At 36.2% G+C, this 16067-nt stretch overlaps 1 protein-coding gene across 1 annotated transcript; it reads right to left on the bottom strand.

Annotated features, from left to right (window-relative positions):
* Positions 1-244: 244 nt before the first annotated feature.
* sem1 (SEM1 26S proteasome subunit) lies at positions 245-2904 on the bottom strand. Its single transcript, XM_052093333.1, has 3 exons — positions 2761-2904; positions 2268-2361; positions 245-454 (listed from the first exon to the last, which is right to left on the bottom strand). The coding sequence occupies exons 1-3, from the start codon at positions 2834-2836 to the stop codon at positions 412-414; spliced, it is 213 nt and encodes a 70-aa protein (XP_051949293.1). The 5' UTR covers positions 2837-2904; the 3' UTR covers positions 245-411.
* Positions 2905-16067: the final 13163 nt, after the last annotated feature.

The raw sequence follows: 16067 nt of genomic DNA, 5'->3' as shown, positions 1-16067 counted from the left end.
GTATCAACGACACTTCTGGATAAGTCCCAGGTAGAGGATAACGTTTGTTCTGTTTTAGTTATACTCTAAAAGCATGTGCAAGTCATTTTATTTTTACAGTTCTGGGATAAAAAATAAAAAAAACGCTACTACCGGAAATGCTTCAGGGCCAGCCTTCTAATTCCCTTGTTATTGTGTAAGTCCTTGAAATAGTTTAAACAGCCGATCATAGAGCACAACATTAAAAAAGTGAAACAGAATAGGGAAAGCATCTCTTTATTATAACAATTAACACATGAGTGGTATATAAGGTAGGAAAGCTAAAAATAAACACATTGATAGCAGATCCAACTGATCAGTTTTATGACGTTGAGTTTCTTACAGAAATAATTAGACAAGAAAACATGATTTTCAGCTGAAATAATCCAACAGTTAGGAGGTTTCCATCTTGTATCCATGTTTTTCAAGCTCCGCTCTGTGAGGAGAAAATGAGTAGGAACACATTTTTTAAAAGTGATATTATTACCAAATTTTTTTTTTTTTTTTTGCATGTTTCTAAAATTCACATATGTTGGCATTCTTTTTTTCCTATTACATCCCCATGCAACCTCAACCTCCCCATCATCATGTGTTCTACTACGGATGCATAAGCATTTCCAGTTTGGGAAATCCAAAATTATTCCACAACAAAAATATCTCAGCATTTTGGCTTCAGGAAAGGGCAAAGGGGCGGTCACGCAACACTTCGTACTCTAATCACTCCCATTCAAAGACATCTGAAAGCGGGAGACCAGAAACACAACCTCATGCGAAGAAATGTCATACTACGCCAAGTACCAAATTTCAAGCTTGGTGAGCCCTCAACTATGAATTCGTATGACGAGAGGACATGTGACCAATAGAAGATTGAAACATTACATGCTGATCTCTTGGCTCAATCCAAAGAATACATATTTTAAGGCTGCGTGTTTTATTTTTGCAGGAAAGTAATTAGACAATATATTTTAAACATTAGAATACAATACTATTTGTTAGGGCTGGACGATATGACCTAAAATAAAAATCTCGATTAATTGAACATTTTACCTCGATTACGATTAATGAATGATTATTTTGTTTTGTTTTTTGCTTTGTTTTTTTTTTTTGGCCTCATACTTCACTGACAAGGTTTGCACTGTAAATATGCTCAACTATTAAAGGTGGGATATTTTTTTCTAATGAAAGAGTGCATTTCTTATTTTTGTGATTTTAAAATAATTGAAACTATTTATGGATATTTATTGAATATTTCAAACACTTGAAATCAAAGCACACGTTGCTTGAAATTAAAACATCTAATGAAAAAAGTCACATTTCAGTTTGTGTAAAAAGCAAGATTCCTAAAAATGTGAAAATAAATAATTAGCTTTTTTGGCAAAGAATATACATTATTTTAAATATTGTCATGTGAAAAGTAGAAAATAACTTGCATCTCCTGTAAACAAATATTTTAAATAATGCCATGTGCAAAAATGTTAATAGAACACTGCTGATTAAGAGCAAGAGCAGGGCTTGGACAGGGCACCTCTAATGGATTAGCAGGCTGTGTGCTCATAGCGTTATAGATTTGAATCGGACTCTTTAAGTCTTTACGAAAATTACGTCGGTTAGAGGTTCTGAATTTCGGTTTTGATTACTTTTCGATTAATCATCCAGCCCTACTATTTGTAATTTTTTTATGCATTATTTACTTACACCTGAAGTGATCCCGCATGACACATTCTGGCCCGTTGCATTGTATGAAAAAGTTGGGTCTGTGACTGACCCTTAATGCTTTATTATGGGGAAAGCATGGGAAGCATTAACTAAATACTACAGCAATCTACTAATTTATCTTTTTTTTTACTTAAATAGCTGTATTTACTGAGGTCAAGTTCTCACACATAGGAAGGTTCATAAATGTGGTTTGAAGCCACCATGAATGTTGGTTAGCCAACGGAGTATTAGATCCCTGAGGGACTGTTTTCTACTAAATGAGTGTAACCACACACAAAAAATGGGTGGGTTTTACATTTATCTGCAACAGAACATTCTAGCAATAGAAACTAAGACGGCACAACACATCTCCTTCTCCCTCTCAAATATAAGTAACTCTACCAAGATTTAATAATTGTGAATGTAGATTAGATTAGTAAACTTCATATTTAAACATTAACAATCTATAATTAGCCTAATGAGTCACAAACTCTATAACACATCTACAACATCTAATTAAATACGTAAAATCATAGTCAGCTTGTGAAACCTACCTGAGCTGATTAGAAAAGTCATCCTCTACGTTGTCATCATCCCAGTTATCCTCCCAAACATGTGCATCCTCATCTTCATCCAGGCCTGTCCAGTCTGGGAATGATACAGCAGTTGTATGAGGCTTAATCTAAATCCAGCTCCACTACACATACAGTGTGGAACTGCTATTAATTCAGCTTACGATTAATAAACATAACAAACTTCAGTGCATATGTCCAACTATTGTCTTTAGTTTTAAATGATTGTCGAATTCACAATAAACAAAGTACATACTAGCTTTTAATGTGCATTACATGCTAGCTGCTAATAAATGATCGGTCATATTATTATCTTTCTATGTTGGTTCACAGTTTGTTGAATCATATAAATAATATTCTGTCAGTTAGCTTAGCATGCTAGCTGAGTCACTGTCTGGTGTAAAGTTTTATTTAACCTCAAATAATTCAAGACCGCATTTCTAACCACAAACACAAGAATTGTCAGCTTACTTACCCTCAGCAGGGAATTCTTCAAATTCGTCATCCTCCTCCAACAACCCCAAATCTACAGTTTGTTTCTTCTCTGACATGTCTCGCTACCGTTCAACAGTTTCTCATGGACGGACGTTCGACGTAATCACTGTATGTGTTATGCGCATGCGCCGAGCTAAGAAAACAAGGCGTACTGATGACGTATAGTGCAGAACTCTTTGACGTGCATAAGGGTTTCTCTGCCTTCATTATATGAAACAGCCAAGCTGTTTGGAGTGTTTATTTATGAAGGCTCTGCATAATGAATATGGCTGAATAGGCCTTATTGTGTCTAGTAATTTTCTAAATTCGCGGGGGTATAATTTATTTTACCTCATCATAGCCTTTTACTTATGCTTTTGTGACTTATTTATTTAATTATTTATTTAACGTTGTTTTTTTGTTTGTTTTTTGTTTAGTTATTTATTTTGGTTTAATAATTATTAAATAATATAAAAATATTACAACTAATAAATAAATTATAAATAATTATTTTGTTTAATGTAGCCTATGTGACGCTCTCTTTTTTTTTTTTTTTTTACAGGTTAAGTTATTCAAAAATACATAACAAATTCTTTTCACTCAAGCAAATACTTAGATACACCTCTTCTATGATTGGACATGTTTTCAATTACTGAATTTAAAGTAACCTGTATATTTTTTTTCTGGGGCTTAAAAGTAAAAATGTCATGTGGTGTAAAAATCTAATTGTCATTACAAGCTGAATTTCTTGAAAAATAAAGTTTGGCATGAGTAGCACTGAATATTGTTTTTGTATTATTTGTTACAAAAATAATCAGTGAAACAATTTTGTTTAAAAAATATTATTACAGTAATATTTGAAAAAACTATGTACACCAAATCAAAGTCATGTGGTGTAACTATATATTATATATGGGTAGGTGTGTGTATGCATGTGTATGTATATGTGAGTATATATGTGCGTGTGTATATGTGCATACAAAGACAAAGACACACACACACACACACACACACACACACACAGATAGATAGATAGATAGATAGATAGATAGATAGATAGATAGATAGATAGATAGATAGATAGATAGATAGATAGATAGATAGATAGATAGATAGATAGATAGATAGATAGATAGATAGATAGATAGATAGATAGATTTTATTCACTAGATTTATGTATGTTTTTAATGGGGCCAAATGTGTGCTCCATGTGTTTCATTATGTGGTATGTAAGTGGATGTACAGTATTGTCTGATAAGATGTATTTTTTATATCAGTGTCAAAGATGAATTTCTGTCCAGGAAATCTGAACAGACAATAAAGTCAAAACAAAACAAAAAAAACTAACATGTAGTTTGCCATTTTGTTGTTATGCGACAATAAATAAATAAAATAATATATTTTGAAATAGGCCTATTTATGAAAAGGAAAATGTTGTCTGGTACAATGTAGTAACCCTGAGAAAACTTCATTATATTCTCAGCTCAAAAATCAAATAAAAAAACATTTACCTTGAAAAATATGTTTTAAGCTTTTTTTAAATTAACAATTAATTTGTGTACACTCTCGTGAGTTCAAGGTGTATTTTAATACATATTACTTAATGGTTCACTACATTACATTTTTAGAGCCATTTATTTATTTTATTTTTATTTTTATAAAATATTATAAATGTTTAAAAAAAATTATGAAACATAATTGGACACAAAGATTACATTTCTACAAACTTGTATTTTAAACTAGATTTTTTTAAAGATCAAAAAATTTGTATCACCTTGGACAATCTTTTTGCCAATGATCGTACACTAATAAATAAATAAAGACAGTAAAAATATATATTTTGCCAATAACTGGAGGTGAATTTCGGCATGAGAAACATTTACACAAGTAGTAAAAACTCCCAAGGTGCACCTCGGAAATGATCTGACAGCCAGAGGCAAGAACATTGTGTAGTCTAGATAATGACAGTATATACACCACAAAACCCCACATGCCACAAATGAAAACTGTCCTGTGGCTCCAATTTGCTGACAGTCGGTAAAAACCCTCAACTAAGATCCTGCTCACTTATTCTATTTTCAGATTATTTTGTAATCATCCAAAGTCCATATATAAGTAGACAGGGAGAGGAAGTGATTTAGATGGGACGATGACAGTGTTCTCATTTTGAAGACAAATCTAGCTTATTCAGTAACAAAACAGAATAGCTTAAATACAAGAGGATATAGTGGATGCGGAAACTCGGATTCTTAGTGCTGTTTTTCATTTATATAATTCTTTGATTTTTTCAGTTGTGCCAGAAAAATGCTGAATTGCAAATCAAGATAATTACATATAAGAACTCTTATAATAAAGCAGAAGGTTAATTTTAGTCTGTCTCAGGTAAGGGCCTGGGAATCTCTCACAGTGTCTGTGGAGCATACCTGAGACTGCAGTTACACTGTGGCGCCTGGAGTCTCAGGAGATAGGGAGGGGGGCAGACAGCGGGGCTGCCCAGACTGACTCGCAGCCTTTCTTCATATGTGAGAATGCCTTTCATTGGCCCCCCCAGGACAGTATCACACAGAGTCCTCCTCACAGAGGCTCCAACCCTGCCTGGCCAGTCTGGCAGTCTCACTTCCACCGGTCCTTATCAGGGCGAAGATCACAATATGGCTTGAGGGGTGCTAGGACAAGCGGAGGGGACAGGAGGGTTTTATAGGACCAAGGTAGCAGAGCCATCATCACCTCTAGCTCCCATCTGACTGATCACCGACTCTGATTAACAACATGACTCTCCTTTTGCCAGTGAAAGTGACAACACAACAAAACATGGGGCTGTATACCTGTTCAAGTACCCTTGATGAGATAATTGCTTCTCATTCAGCATAAAAAGAAGAATGTGAAATAAGTCAACGAATGTTTTAGTGTGAAGACCGACTCTTGATGCAACAGTGCTATTGGTGGAGTTAACATCTGTTTTCTTTTATTATTTCTGTATATTCTTTACTAAAGGCCTTTAGGAGTTTGACAATAACATCTTAGAATGTCTGACAATGGTGTAGATTTTGTTTGAACATTGGGAGGGGAGGGGGGGGTCCAAATATCGGCATGTGGGATGTTCTGTTATAAAACATCCCACAGACCCACATTTTGATCTGTGGGATGTTGTGAGTTTTCGCTGGACTGGAGGTGTCAGAATAAAAATGGCTTACTAATGTAATATGTGCCATAAACTGACATACTGAGCAACTACTGTGTCTGCGCCAGCCGGCTACTCTCAAATCGCTTTCATGGTACTTTGATGGCATACGTTACGGTGACACAGCAGTAGCGCTGTTTCAAGTTAGACAAAATTTCTAACCAACATGCACTGCTTCAAGTCCGGAGCCGATAGGTCTGCGCAGCGCTGCATGAAGTCGAACACACCTAAAGTTTTAGTCCTGCAGGGTGTGTTTGACATCTGAACACCGAATCTTCCATGAGTCCGCATATTTATATCCCTTCAGAGTCATTTTACACCGGAAAGATATTTTTAGCACAAACTGATAATGAAAAAATTCATACCTGTGAATGGAAATCATCCTCTGCATTATCTATAAAAGAATGTAAAAAAATCCTCATCCAGTAATAATTAACAACTGTGATTGGCCCATCCTGGTCTGTGCTGAGAAAAGTTACAGGTACTACGTGACACGTCTACTAGAGAGGGACTGTATACTGATTCAATATCAGTGTTAATTAGTCAAACTTGTGTTTTGTGCATCAATTTATGTTATAACACTTGAATAAAACATATGGGAAAAAATATATAACAAAGTCCTGCGTTTCCTCTAACCCATCTTTCTACCTATCTAATTCAAGTGTCTGTCAGTAGGAATTTTACTCTCATATTTTTTCTCTGTCTTTCTTGAAAAGGCCTGTCAGCTGGAGCTTGAGGTACAGTTGGCAAACAGGCTAATAACCCTTTATGGCAATACAATCTGATGTCTGTCCTGGCCGGCCCCGGTAATCCTGTCCACCTTTGTGGCTTAGTTATGCTCAGGCTTAAATTGCATATTTTGCATTTATCTGTATTTTGCTGATAAATGCTATCAGCAAGAGAGAAATTAAATAAAGGAGGTCTATCTCGAGTTGCAAGAGCAGACAATAATTTTAGTGGTGAAACGTTGCTGATGCTGAAATCAGCTGTGTATATTCTTATTCTGTCAAACACAGTCCTATTATTCAGGACTAACCAGCAAGACCACTGTTTTAAAGTTTGAGCATAGTTTTAAACCTACATCACTGAAAAAGACATATTTTTTTTTTCATGTCTCTTGAGTATGGTTAAGTCCACATTTTACATTTAAAATTAGTATGGATCTATTTCAATAATTTTTTTATTCTGCCTTTTCTCATTCCTCCTCCATTGTGAAGAATTGCTGTCAAAAGCATATCCACCCAATAAAAACATACTTAGAAGCAAAGGCAAAGTGCTCAATGTAACTCAAAATAAATTTCAGGATAAAAAAAAATAGTTTTCCAATGTAAACACCACATTGTTTAGAGAGCATCAGTCATTGCTACATAAACAACTCAAAGGCATATTCTGAATCTAAAGTTAATTTTACTCATGATTTATATTAAATGCTCTTAACTAAATTATTCTTGACAAAAATGCATAGCGCTTTATGGAGTCACATGTAAAGCTCTGATATAAATAGCACACATGGAGTTTGAAAAGCCAAATGTTTTGACTACGAACAAGATTTCAAACCACAATTTCAGCAGGCCTTCTGTCAATGTATGATGCAAAAAATGGGCACGATCATTTTGATTCAATGCGTTCCACTTAAAAATGACAATAATCAGTAGGCCTCAGTCCTGCTTGTGTAAATAAAGCATTGCCTTATTAATATATTATTAATGATACAGAATTCTGGCTTCACTATATAATTAAAGTTGCAAACAGTGTTGATAATATTTGTCTGACCTCGCATTACAATAGTGCATTGTGATTGGTGGCTTATACTACAGGTCTCTCTCCCTCTCTCTCGTTGGAATGACATTCTCAAGTGAATGTCGCTCATCAAGGGGCTTACGGAGTAAGTGATAAAGTGTTCCACTCTAATACCTGCCCGCTTCTCATCTGTCATCTATAAAGAGGATTGGAAATGAAGCAACATTCTTCAGGATATAATGACCTCAAAAGCATACAGAGGGATATTGTAAAACATATAAATGGAGAGTGAGAAACTTGCGGAAAAACTATAGCGCCAATTTTGGGTTCGAATTTTGGTTGAAAATATACATACTATAAACCATTTTTTTAATGTACTCATTAATCGTCCATCATAATTACATTTTAGTGTCAAACTGAGCCAACATTGATTTAACCAGTGTTAATGGTATAGTTCACCTAAAAATGAAAACTCTGTCATCAGTTACTCAACCTCATGTTGTTCCAAACAGGTATGACTTTTTTTTTTACTTCCATGGAACACAAAAGACAGAATACAAGGGATCTTTTCACCATACAATGAAACTGAATGGTGACTTATACTGTCTGAGTTATAACAATAAGAAGGTGAGTAAATGAAGACAACATTTTCATTTTTGGCTGAACTATCCCTTTAAATCCCTTATAATCCTCCTTAAAGGGATAGTTAGCACAAATATGAAAATTCTCTCATCATTTGCTCACCCTCATGTCATCTAAGATGTGTCAGACTTTTTCTTCTGCAGAACACAATCAAAGAGTTTTAGAAGAACATCTCAGCTCTGTGGGTCCATAGGTGATTGGTGATCAGGCATTGAAGCTCCAAAAAGGAGATCAAGTCAGCATCAAAGTTATCCATACGACTCAGATGGATTAATCCATGTATTCTGAAGCGATCCAGTTGGTTTTGAGTGAGAACATCCAAAATATAACTCCTTTTTCACTGTATACCTTGCCATTGCAGTCTCTAGGCACAATCATGATTTCAAGCTCGATTACACTTCCTAATGCTTGACACAAGCGCAGAGCGCTAGATGGCGCTTTAGGAAGTGCAAATGAGCTTCAAATCATAATCGCCATGGAGTCTGCTGTCAATATGTACAGTGAAAAAGGAGTTACATTTTGGTCTATTCTCACCCAAAACCAACTCAATTGCTTCTGTAGACATTGATTAAATCACTGAAGTCTGCTGGATTATGTTTATGCTGACTTTATCTGATTTTTAAAGCATCAAAGGCCTGATCACCATTCACTTGTCTTGTATGGACCTACGGAGCTGAAATATTCTTCTAAAAATCTTTGTTTGTGTTCTGCAGAAGAAAGACAGACATCTGGGAGGGCATGAGGGTGATACCTGTGGAGAGAATTTTCATTTTTGGGTGAACTATCCCTTTAATTTGAGGTTGCAATGCACAATGCATGATGGAATCGAGTAATACTCACCATATGTCTATGGGCCCGGAAATAGCCCTGATTGGGCTGATTGATAAATGAAGCTGTCCTTGTTTTGGGGCAAGGCTCCTCTGCAGGCCCCTCCAGCTCTGGACTTTGTCCAGGAAAACCTCTAACAGCCACTTATTAAGTAGTTAGACCCACAAGGCTGGAGAGCTGTTTATGGAGTGGTCACCTGGGTGTGTGTCTGTTGGACCCCATTGGTCAGTGGTGGACTCTTGGTTGTGTGCTGGTAAGATAACATTGCAACTTCTCCCTTGAGGTCATGTTTTTACAATTTGGTGGGTTGTTTTGTGATGTAATTATTAGCATTTCATGTAAACATTCTGGAATATCAATACTCATTCTGCAATGAGTGTTTGTCTGCTTGACCCACACTTTACACGCTCAAAGACAAGTCACCATAAAATGGAGGAGGCTTTCATTTTTTTATAACTCGCAGAAAATTTTTATTACGGATGACATATTGAGTGAGACAACTAATTTTTTAAATATTATGTTTGGAAACGGCAAGGAACATTTCATGTGAATGTAAAACATTCAAAAGCAGTTCGCAGCTAATGACTGATTTTATCAGATTATGCAAGTGTGTTCACATTAAAAAAACACCTTGCAAGCCATTATTATTTTAAATTGTTTAGTTTTTCTGCTTCGCTATAATTTATGGTATTCTAACACACCCTACATCTGTGTACATACTGTACATACACAAGTCAAGATCCTCTGATTAATAAGGAATGGATGGGAATCCAAAATATTATTTGCTTACATGATCCCCAACAATTTTGCCCCAACCCCCTATTTATGTTTGTACACTTTGGCACATCTTGCACGTGGATCAAACGCATTAGGAAGTGCATGATTTAGTGTATTTAGCATATTGCGTATTGAGCCATTCGAGAAAATCATCTCCTGCACCATCAGCTCGCATTTACCATATATAAGGAGAGGACTGGTCTGGGTTTTTTAAACAAACACAGAGAGTATCAAGCCTCTCTTGTGTGTCTGTAAGTTAGGGCAAGAAACCAAGAATAATTTTCGAGAGTATAGCCAAAGGCAAAGCTTGAACAGCTCGGCCAGTGACAAGCTTTTAAGGATACCAGAGCACCATGGGTAGTCTGCAGATGAAATACTAGGGGGTGAAATGGAAAGTTGTGATTTGTCATTAGGACTTTTCAAAGAACAGGGATGCCAAGGGCCCAATTTATGTTTTTTACGCCCGCTCTCTTCAGAACACACATCAAGTTCTTTGTGAGGAACATAATTGCCATTTTTTCACTTTTAATAGAGCTATATTGGTGGATCTTTGCTGGAAATGTTATACATTACATTTTGTCATGTCTGAGAAAGGTAAAAAAAAATAAATAAATTTAAATCATTTTAAACAAGATTTATTAATGCTGCAAATGGTTCTAATATATTTTTGGCATTCACTGTCCATCTCACTATAATGGAAAAATGTACACAGAATGAAGCATTTAAAGTGTCCTGTTCAATCATATTCGCACTAGCAGGCTATACTAGTATATGTGTGCGTAAGGAAAATGCAGAATGAGTAACATTAAGAATCATTTTTGGCATAAAATGGTGTATTTTCATTCATTAGCTTGGCTGAAGCACTTGTCTTTTGGCGTTGAGTTCTCCGCATTCAAGCTAGGGCCATTGCAGAGCAGAGCGTTCTTAAATCAGCCAGCCAGGTTACTGCTAGTTTGGCCTAAAACATTAGGCTATCTTCTCATTTCTTAGATTTCTTCTCATTTTGCTCCTACATCCTCAAGCCTGTGATCTAGAAACTGATCAAAGTTCAGCATCATGAAGGATATATCAATTCTCTGGTTGCTTCTCAATCGGAATGCTGCAGTCTAGTTAGGCTGTGTCCTACCTTGACCAGTCCTTCTGAGGCTGTAGGCTAGACTCCTCAGCATTCAGCACTAGAATGAGATGGTCTATTAAGTGTGTATATGCAAGGGACTGTGGGTGCACGAAGGCCATGAATGGAAGCACTTGATGGATCCTCCAAAATATGGCGAATGAAGACTGCAAAACGAGGTTGCTTTCCGAGGGTCCTCATAGTTGATACAGCCCTTGATGGTGCTTGATGACGTGGCAGCCGATACATCCAGCCTAAATAGGCTGCAGCCTTCCAATTGAGAAGCACCTTCTAAATACACCACGAAGAGGCAACGACCGAGGAAGCTTCCTGAGTATGCTTGAGTGAGGAAGCACAGGTGCAGGCCATTTATTTTTTTATGCTTTATTTTTATCTAAACACCTGATGCAGGCATAAATTCTCCTTCCCCTTCACATCTGACACAACACTTTTAATTCATTTTTCAGCTTTGTAGTTTAAATAAACCATAATTGTCACTTAATTCAGCAGTGTCTCTTAAATTATTCTAATTTATTATGAATATACTAATAAATCAAGTTTCAACAACATAACAGCAAGCGCACCAATGTACTGCAGCTGGGTAAAGATGGCGCTCTGAAATGAATCTTGAGTGAGCAAGGACATTTAATAAAAAAAAAACATCTTGCTTCGATACCAAAAAAAAGTATCGAAAAAAAGATGCTTCCTTGCATCTTTTCCTCATTTCCTAAGGTGGAACAAGGACACTAGGAAAGAAAGAAAGGAAAAGAAACTAGAATGCACGATTTCAGAATTGAGAAGAAATGGGTGCATTCCATTCCGAAGGTTCATCCCTATACCCTAAACCCTTTGAATCATTTACCATACAGAGTTAGAGCATCAGAGGGTTAAAGTGTGTAGGTGTAGTAAAAATATAATTAAAGATACAAGCTAAAGGGTTACTGTCACACAAAGGCTGACACTAATTTACATCACTTGCAACCAATCAGATATCTTTACACATGATTTTGCCTCCCTATGAACTACTTTCACAATGCAGACCAAAAACAAATGCTTTTAAACTGTTATACTTTATACTTTATGAGGAAATTTAAAATCTGAACCAGTAAACAAATGTACAGTCTATGTTTAATTATTATAGGAATTTTCCGGGTTTAATACAAGTTAAGCTCAATCGACAGCCTTTGTGGCATAATGTTGATTACCACAAAAAACTGTTTCATCTTGTCCCTCCTTTTCTTAAAAAAAAAAAAAAAAAGAAAAAGAAAAATCGAGGTTACAGTGAGAAATTTACAATGGACGCAATAACAATTTTCAAACCAAAAGGTAAAGCCAAAGTTTTAAAAAGGTTTTTAAAAAGCCGTTATGATTTTAAAACTTTTATAAACCACAGAGACAGAGTAGTCACGTTTTTGTTTATGGAACCTGAGTGTGTTTGCAGGTGCAGCTGATATAATTTACACTACACTTGGCGAACCAGTTTATTTATGACATATGGTCCACTTCCGTTCCACTTGGCAGTAAAGTCTCCATCAGTTAAACCTTATGCAAACGTTTTGAAGGTCCCTTTGTAGCAGTTAATTTTGAGCATTTTGGTGTGGAATGATACTACAACATGGCGGCCATAGTTTTTCTCCCTTCGAAAAATGCCCTATGAAGGCAGATTTATCCCATTTGGGATACAGGGATCATAGAATTAGTCCCAGTGCTGCAAGACGTCTTTTGAAATCTTATTAGTGCATTTTAAGAAATGTTTTGTTTATGTTAGGTTTTCAGATAAAGCAGTCATTATAAAACTGCACCACACAAAAGCAATATTTTTGCCATTGTAGAAAATACAATGCTATTTGCGCTATTTGCAGTCAGCCATTATTAATTTATTCTGTGTGAGTGAAAGTGTTCAAAAATACAGTAGGTGGTTACCAAGATAAAATTAATATTGGCCATGTTGTAATGTGATTACAACATGGCAGCCACCATGAGGCTTCCAGCTCCATGTAAAATGTGTGGCTTTCATCAGGCCATTAATATGACTAGATTCTTCATCTCATGTGAGTGTTTATGATTTTATACAGATTTATCAGAATTACTATTCATATCTTAAGGGGTAAAACGTTTTTAGTGAGAAAAAAATGAATAAATTATTCAAATCTATGAGTTGTGGGAAAAATCTATCTATGTAAAAATTATCCCAAAGATGTCTTGGTAGGAACCACAAAATGTTTTTGACATCTACAATTATTCAGTATGCAAACAATAATGAAAAGTACTTTATTTTCCTGTAAAGACACATTTGCAATTTTAGTTCATTGATTGCCTCTTCAAATTTATGAACCATGTACATTTTATCACTCTGTCTCAATAATGACCATCATTACTTGTATAAATTGATGACTAGAATTTACCATTTTCATTTATTTTTAATTTGTCAACTATTTGTGAGACAGAATTCAGCACATACCCAGTAGTACATTAAATCTGCCTCTGATCTTCCCTGGTACACAGAAAGCTACAGGGGATTCCCCCATATAAGACTGGGTCCGGAGATAGCATGACCATAGCAAAACCATTTTCTACTTGTTTCCTTTTAGGGCAGCATGCAAAGACTTGGTAATTGGGTGTTTGCCAAATGTTTTTGCCCCAAGGCTCTCTTACAAAGAGCTCCTTAGTGACCAGAAATGTCCCTCAGAATAATAGGCCAATGTTAGTTACTTTACCTGTTTGATTTCTTCCCAAACAATCATTATTAATTGCAATGAATTTACAATGGATGCAAAACTGCAAAAACTTCGCTTAGCCAAAATTGTACTCACTAATCAACAAACGTTTTATATCTCTGGTCCAATTTGCAATTTATTCTGGCCAAGAATTATCCACTTTGACAGGAAAGATCTGTCAGACTAGGTCCGGCTCCAGCTCAAAGATGTAAGATGGGCCTGGATTCTCAGAGGTGGAGACTTTATTACTATTTATGTAATAAATAATGAATGTAATTGGGATTATCAAAGGTGAAGATTATTATTTAAATTAAATAAACAAAGAAAGAAAATATGACTGACATTTTTATCAACTATTAGTTTTCTTGAGGTTTTTGGCATGCACGGCCAAGGATGTGGTGCCACAGATGGGATAAAACCTAATGAAATGCTATGAACCAATGTGGGAGTTTATCAAATGCAGAAAATGTTTGGGTGAAATACATTTTATTTCAGAGAGATTATATGCAAAAAAAAAGCCAAAAAGAGTGGGGGGAGGGGAACCACAAAAAGAACTTGATTACATATTATGGAAATGATTACAAATTATGGAATTTAGGGACTGTTTTTTAAGAATGTTTGTGGTGATTGAACAGTGAATCCTATTTTAGTAAGATTAATGAAATAAAAAATAATAATAAGTTAACTGAAATTGGTTTGCATTTATCCATCCATATGAACCTGGGCTAGCTATTGATTGGGTGGTCCATTTCCACCCTGGCCCATCTGTGGAGCCGGTCCAGTGTCTGACCAACATAAGTGTTCTTTAGGGGCTTGTATTTGGATGTGATGCAATGCGTGGAGCAGACGTGTAAAGCGGGCTCTGCACGTCTTCGCAGACTAGGGACTCAATTTGCATGGTGTGGAGGGAGAAATTCAACGTCAACTAGCGAGCATGTCTGTGATGCTGACGAAAGTTGTTGCAGACATGGAGAATCTCGTTGTAATATGTCGATTATGATGATGGAAATAAAATTATCTGAGTTGGTGATAAGAATCAGGGACGTAAAGAGACGGATCGATTATCTAGAATCATCGGAGAGGGAATTGGCTTCTAATCCATTGGCAACCAAGGCAGATTTACAACACATTTTTGAAAAGTTGGAAGAACTTGAGGAATAACGTGCAAATTGTTGGAATTCCGTGAAGAGGGCAGAGATATGGTGAAATTCCTAGACGAGCTCTTCCCGAGTCTGCTCAACATAACAGGCCACAAGCTGGAAATTGAGCAAGCTCACAGTGTCCCGGCTCGGAAATCCACTGAGGGAGACAGGCCCCTATCAATTTTGGCCAAATTTTTCAGATCATTCGATAAAGTTATTTTGTTACACAAAGCGAGGAGCAAAGGAAGGCTTTCTTGGAAGAATCACTACATTTGCTTGTTCCTGGACTTTGCGAATTTGACAAGAGAGAAATGTGATCAATTCAAGGAATGCAAGGAACTTTTAAATCAACGAAAGATCGCTTTTGCTCTGATATTTCCAGCCAAAGTGAGAATAGATACTAAGGATGGCCGCGTAGTATTTACATGTCCCAAGTAAGCACCGTCCTTCATTGAAACATTGGGTATGTCATTTGGTGTTTCTCATGTGGCTCCAGAGTGGAATGACTCGCTGTACTTACTCAAGGCTGTCTGAGGAAGCTGGGCTCCATTTTTTGATTCTATTTGTGTTGGTTCCGCATAGCAGCTGGAGTTTATTTTTTGTAATAACACTTCTTGAAGAAACTCTTTCATCAATGGAAGATCGCTTTTACACTGAAGTTCCAGGCTCAATGGTTACTAAGATTGTCCACAAAATATCTATATATCCACAACAAGTGAAGACTTTTATAAGGTTTTATAAGGACAGACTGAGGAAGTCATGGTGTGTTTTTTTTATGTGGCCTACGAGTGAATTTGACTCACTCAATACATTATTGACTGTCCGAGGGACTGGGACGCCTGTTTTGTTTCTTTTTGTGCTGGCTCCGCCTAGCAGCTGGAGTTTGCTTAGTGGAATAATACTCCTTCGGGACAGTTGTGGTTGAATCTGCACTTTCTTTGGGCTTATGCCTCCTGTTGGCTGGTGTTTGTTTTGTGGAGTATTGTAGCAGACCATTGGGAGGATTACATCATCTGCTGCACTCATTAACAGTTGGCTCACTGAATATTCATTGACTGTCCGGGGAAACTGAACACCTTTACTTATTTTTATTATTATTTTATATATTACATATATATTGTTTTTGTTTTTGGGGTTTTGTTTTTTTGGTGCTGGAATTTGTTTTGT

The sequence above is a fragment of the Xyrauchen texanus genome, chromosome 26, assembly GCF_025860055.1.
Source record: "Xyrauchen texanus isolate HMW12.3.18 chromosome 26, RBS_HiC_50CHRs, whole genome shotgun sequence".
NCBI classification, from domain to species: domain Eukaryota; kingdom Metazoa; phylum Chordata; class Actinopteri; order Cypriniformes; family Catostomidae; genus Xyrauchen; species Xyrauchen texanus.
Note: the sequence above shows the minus strand (reverse complement) of the source record. Positions and strands in the feature narration are given on the sequence as shown.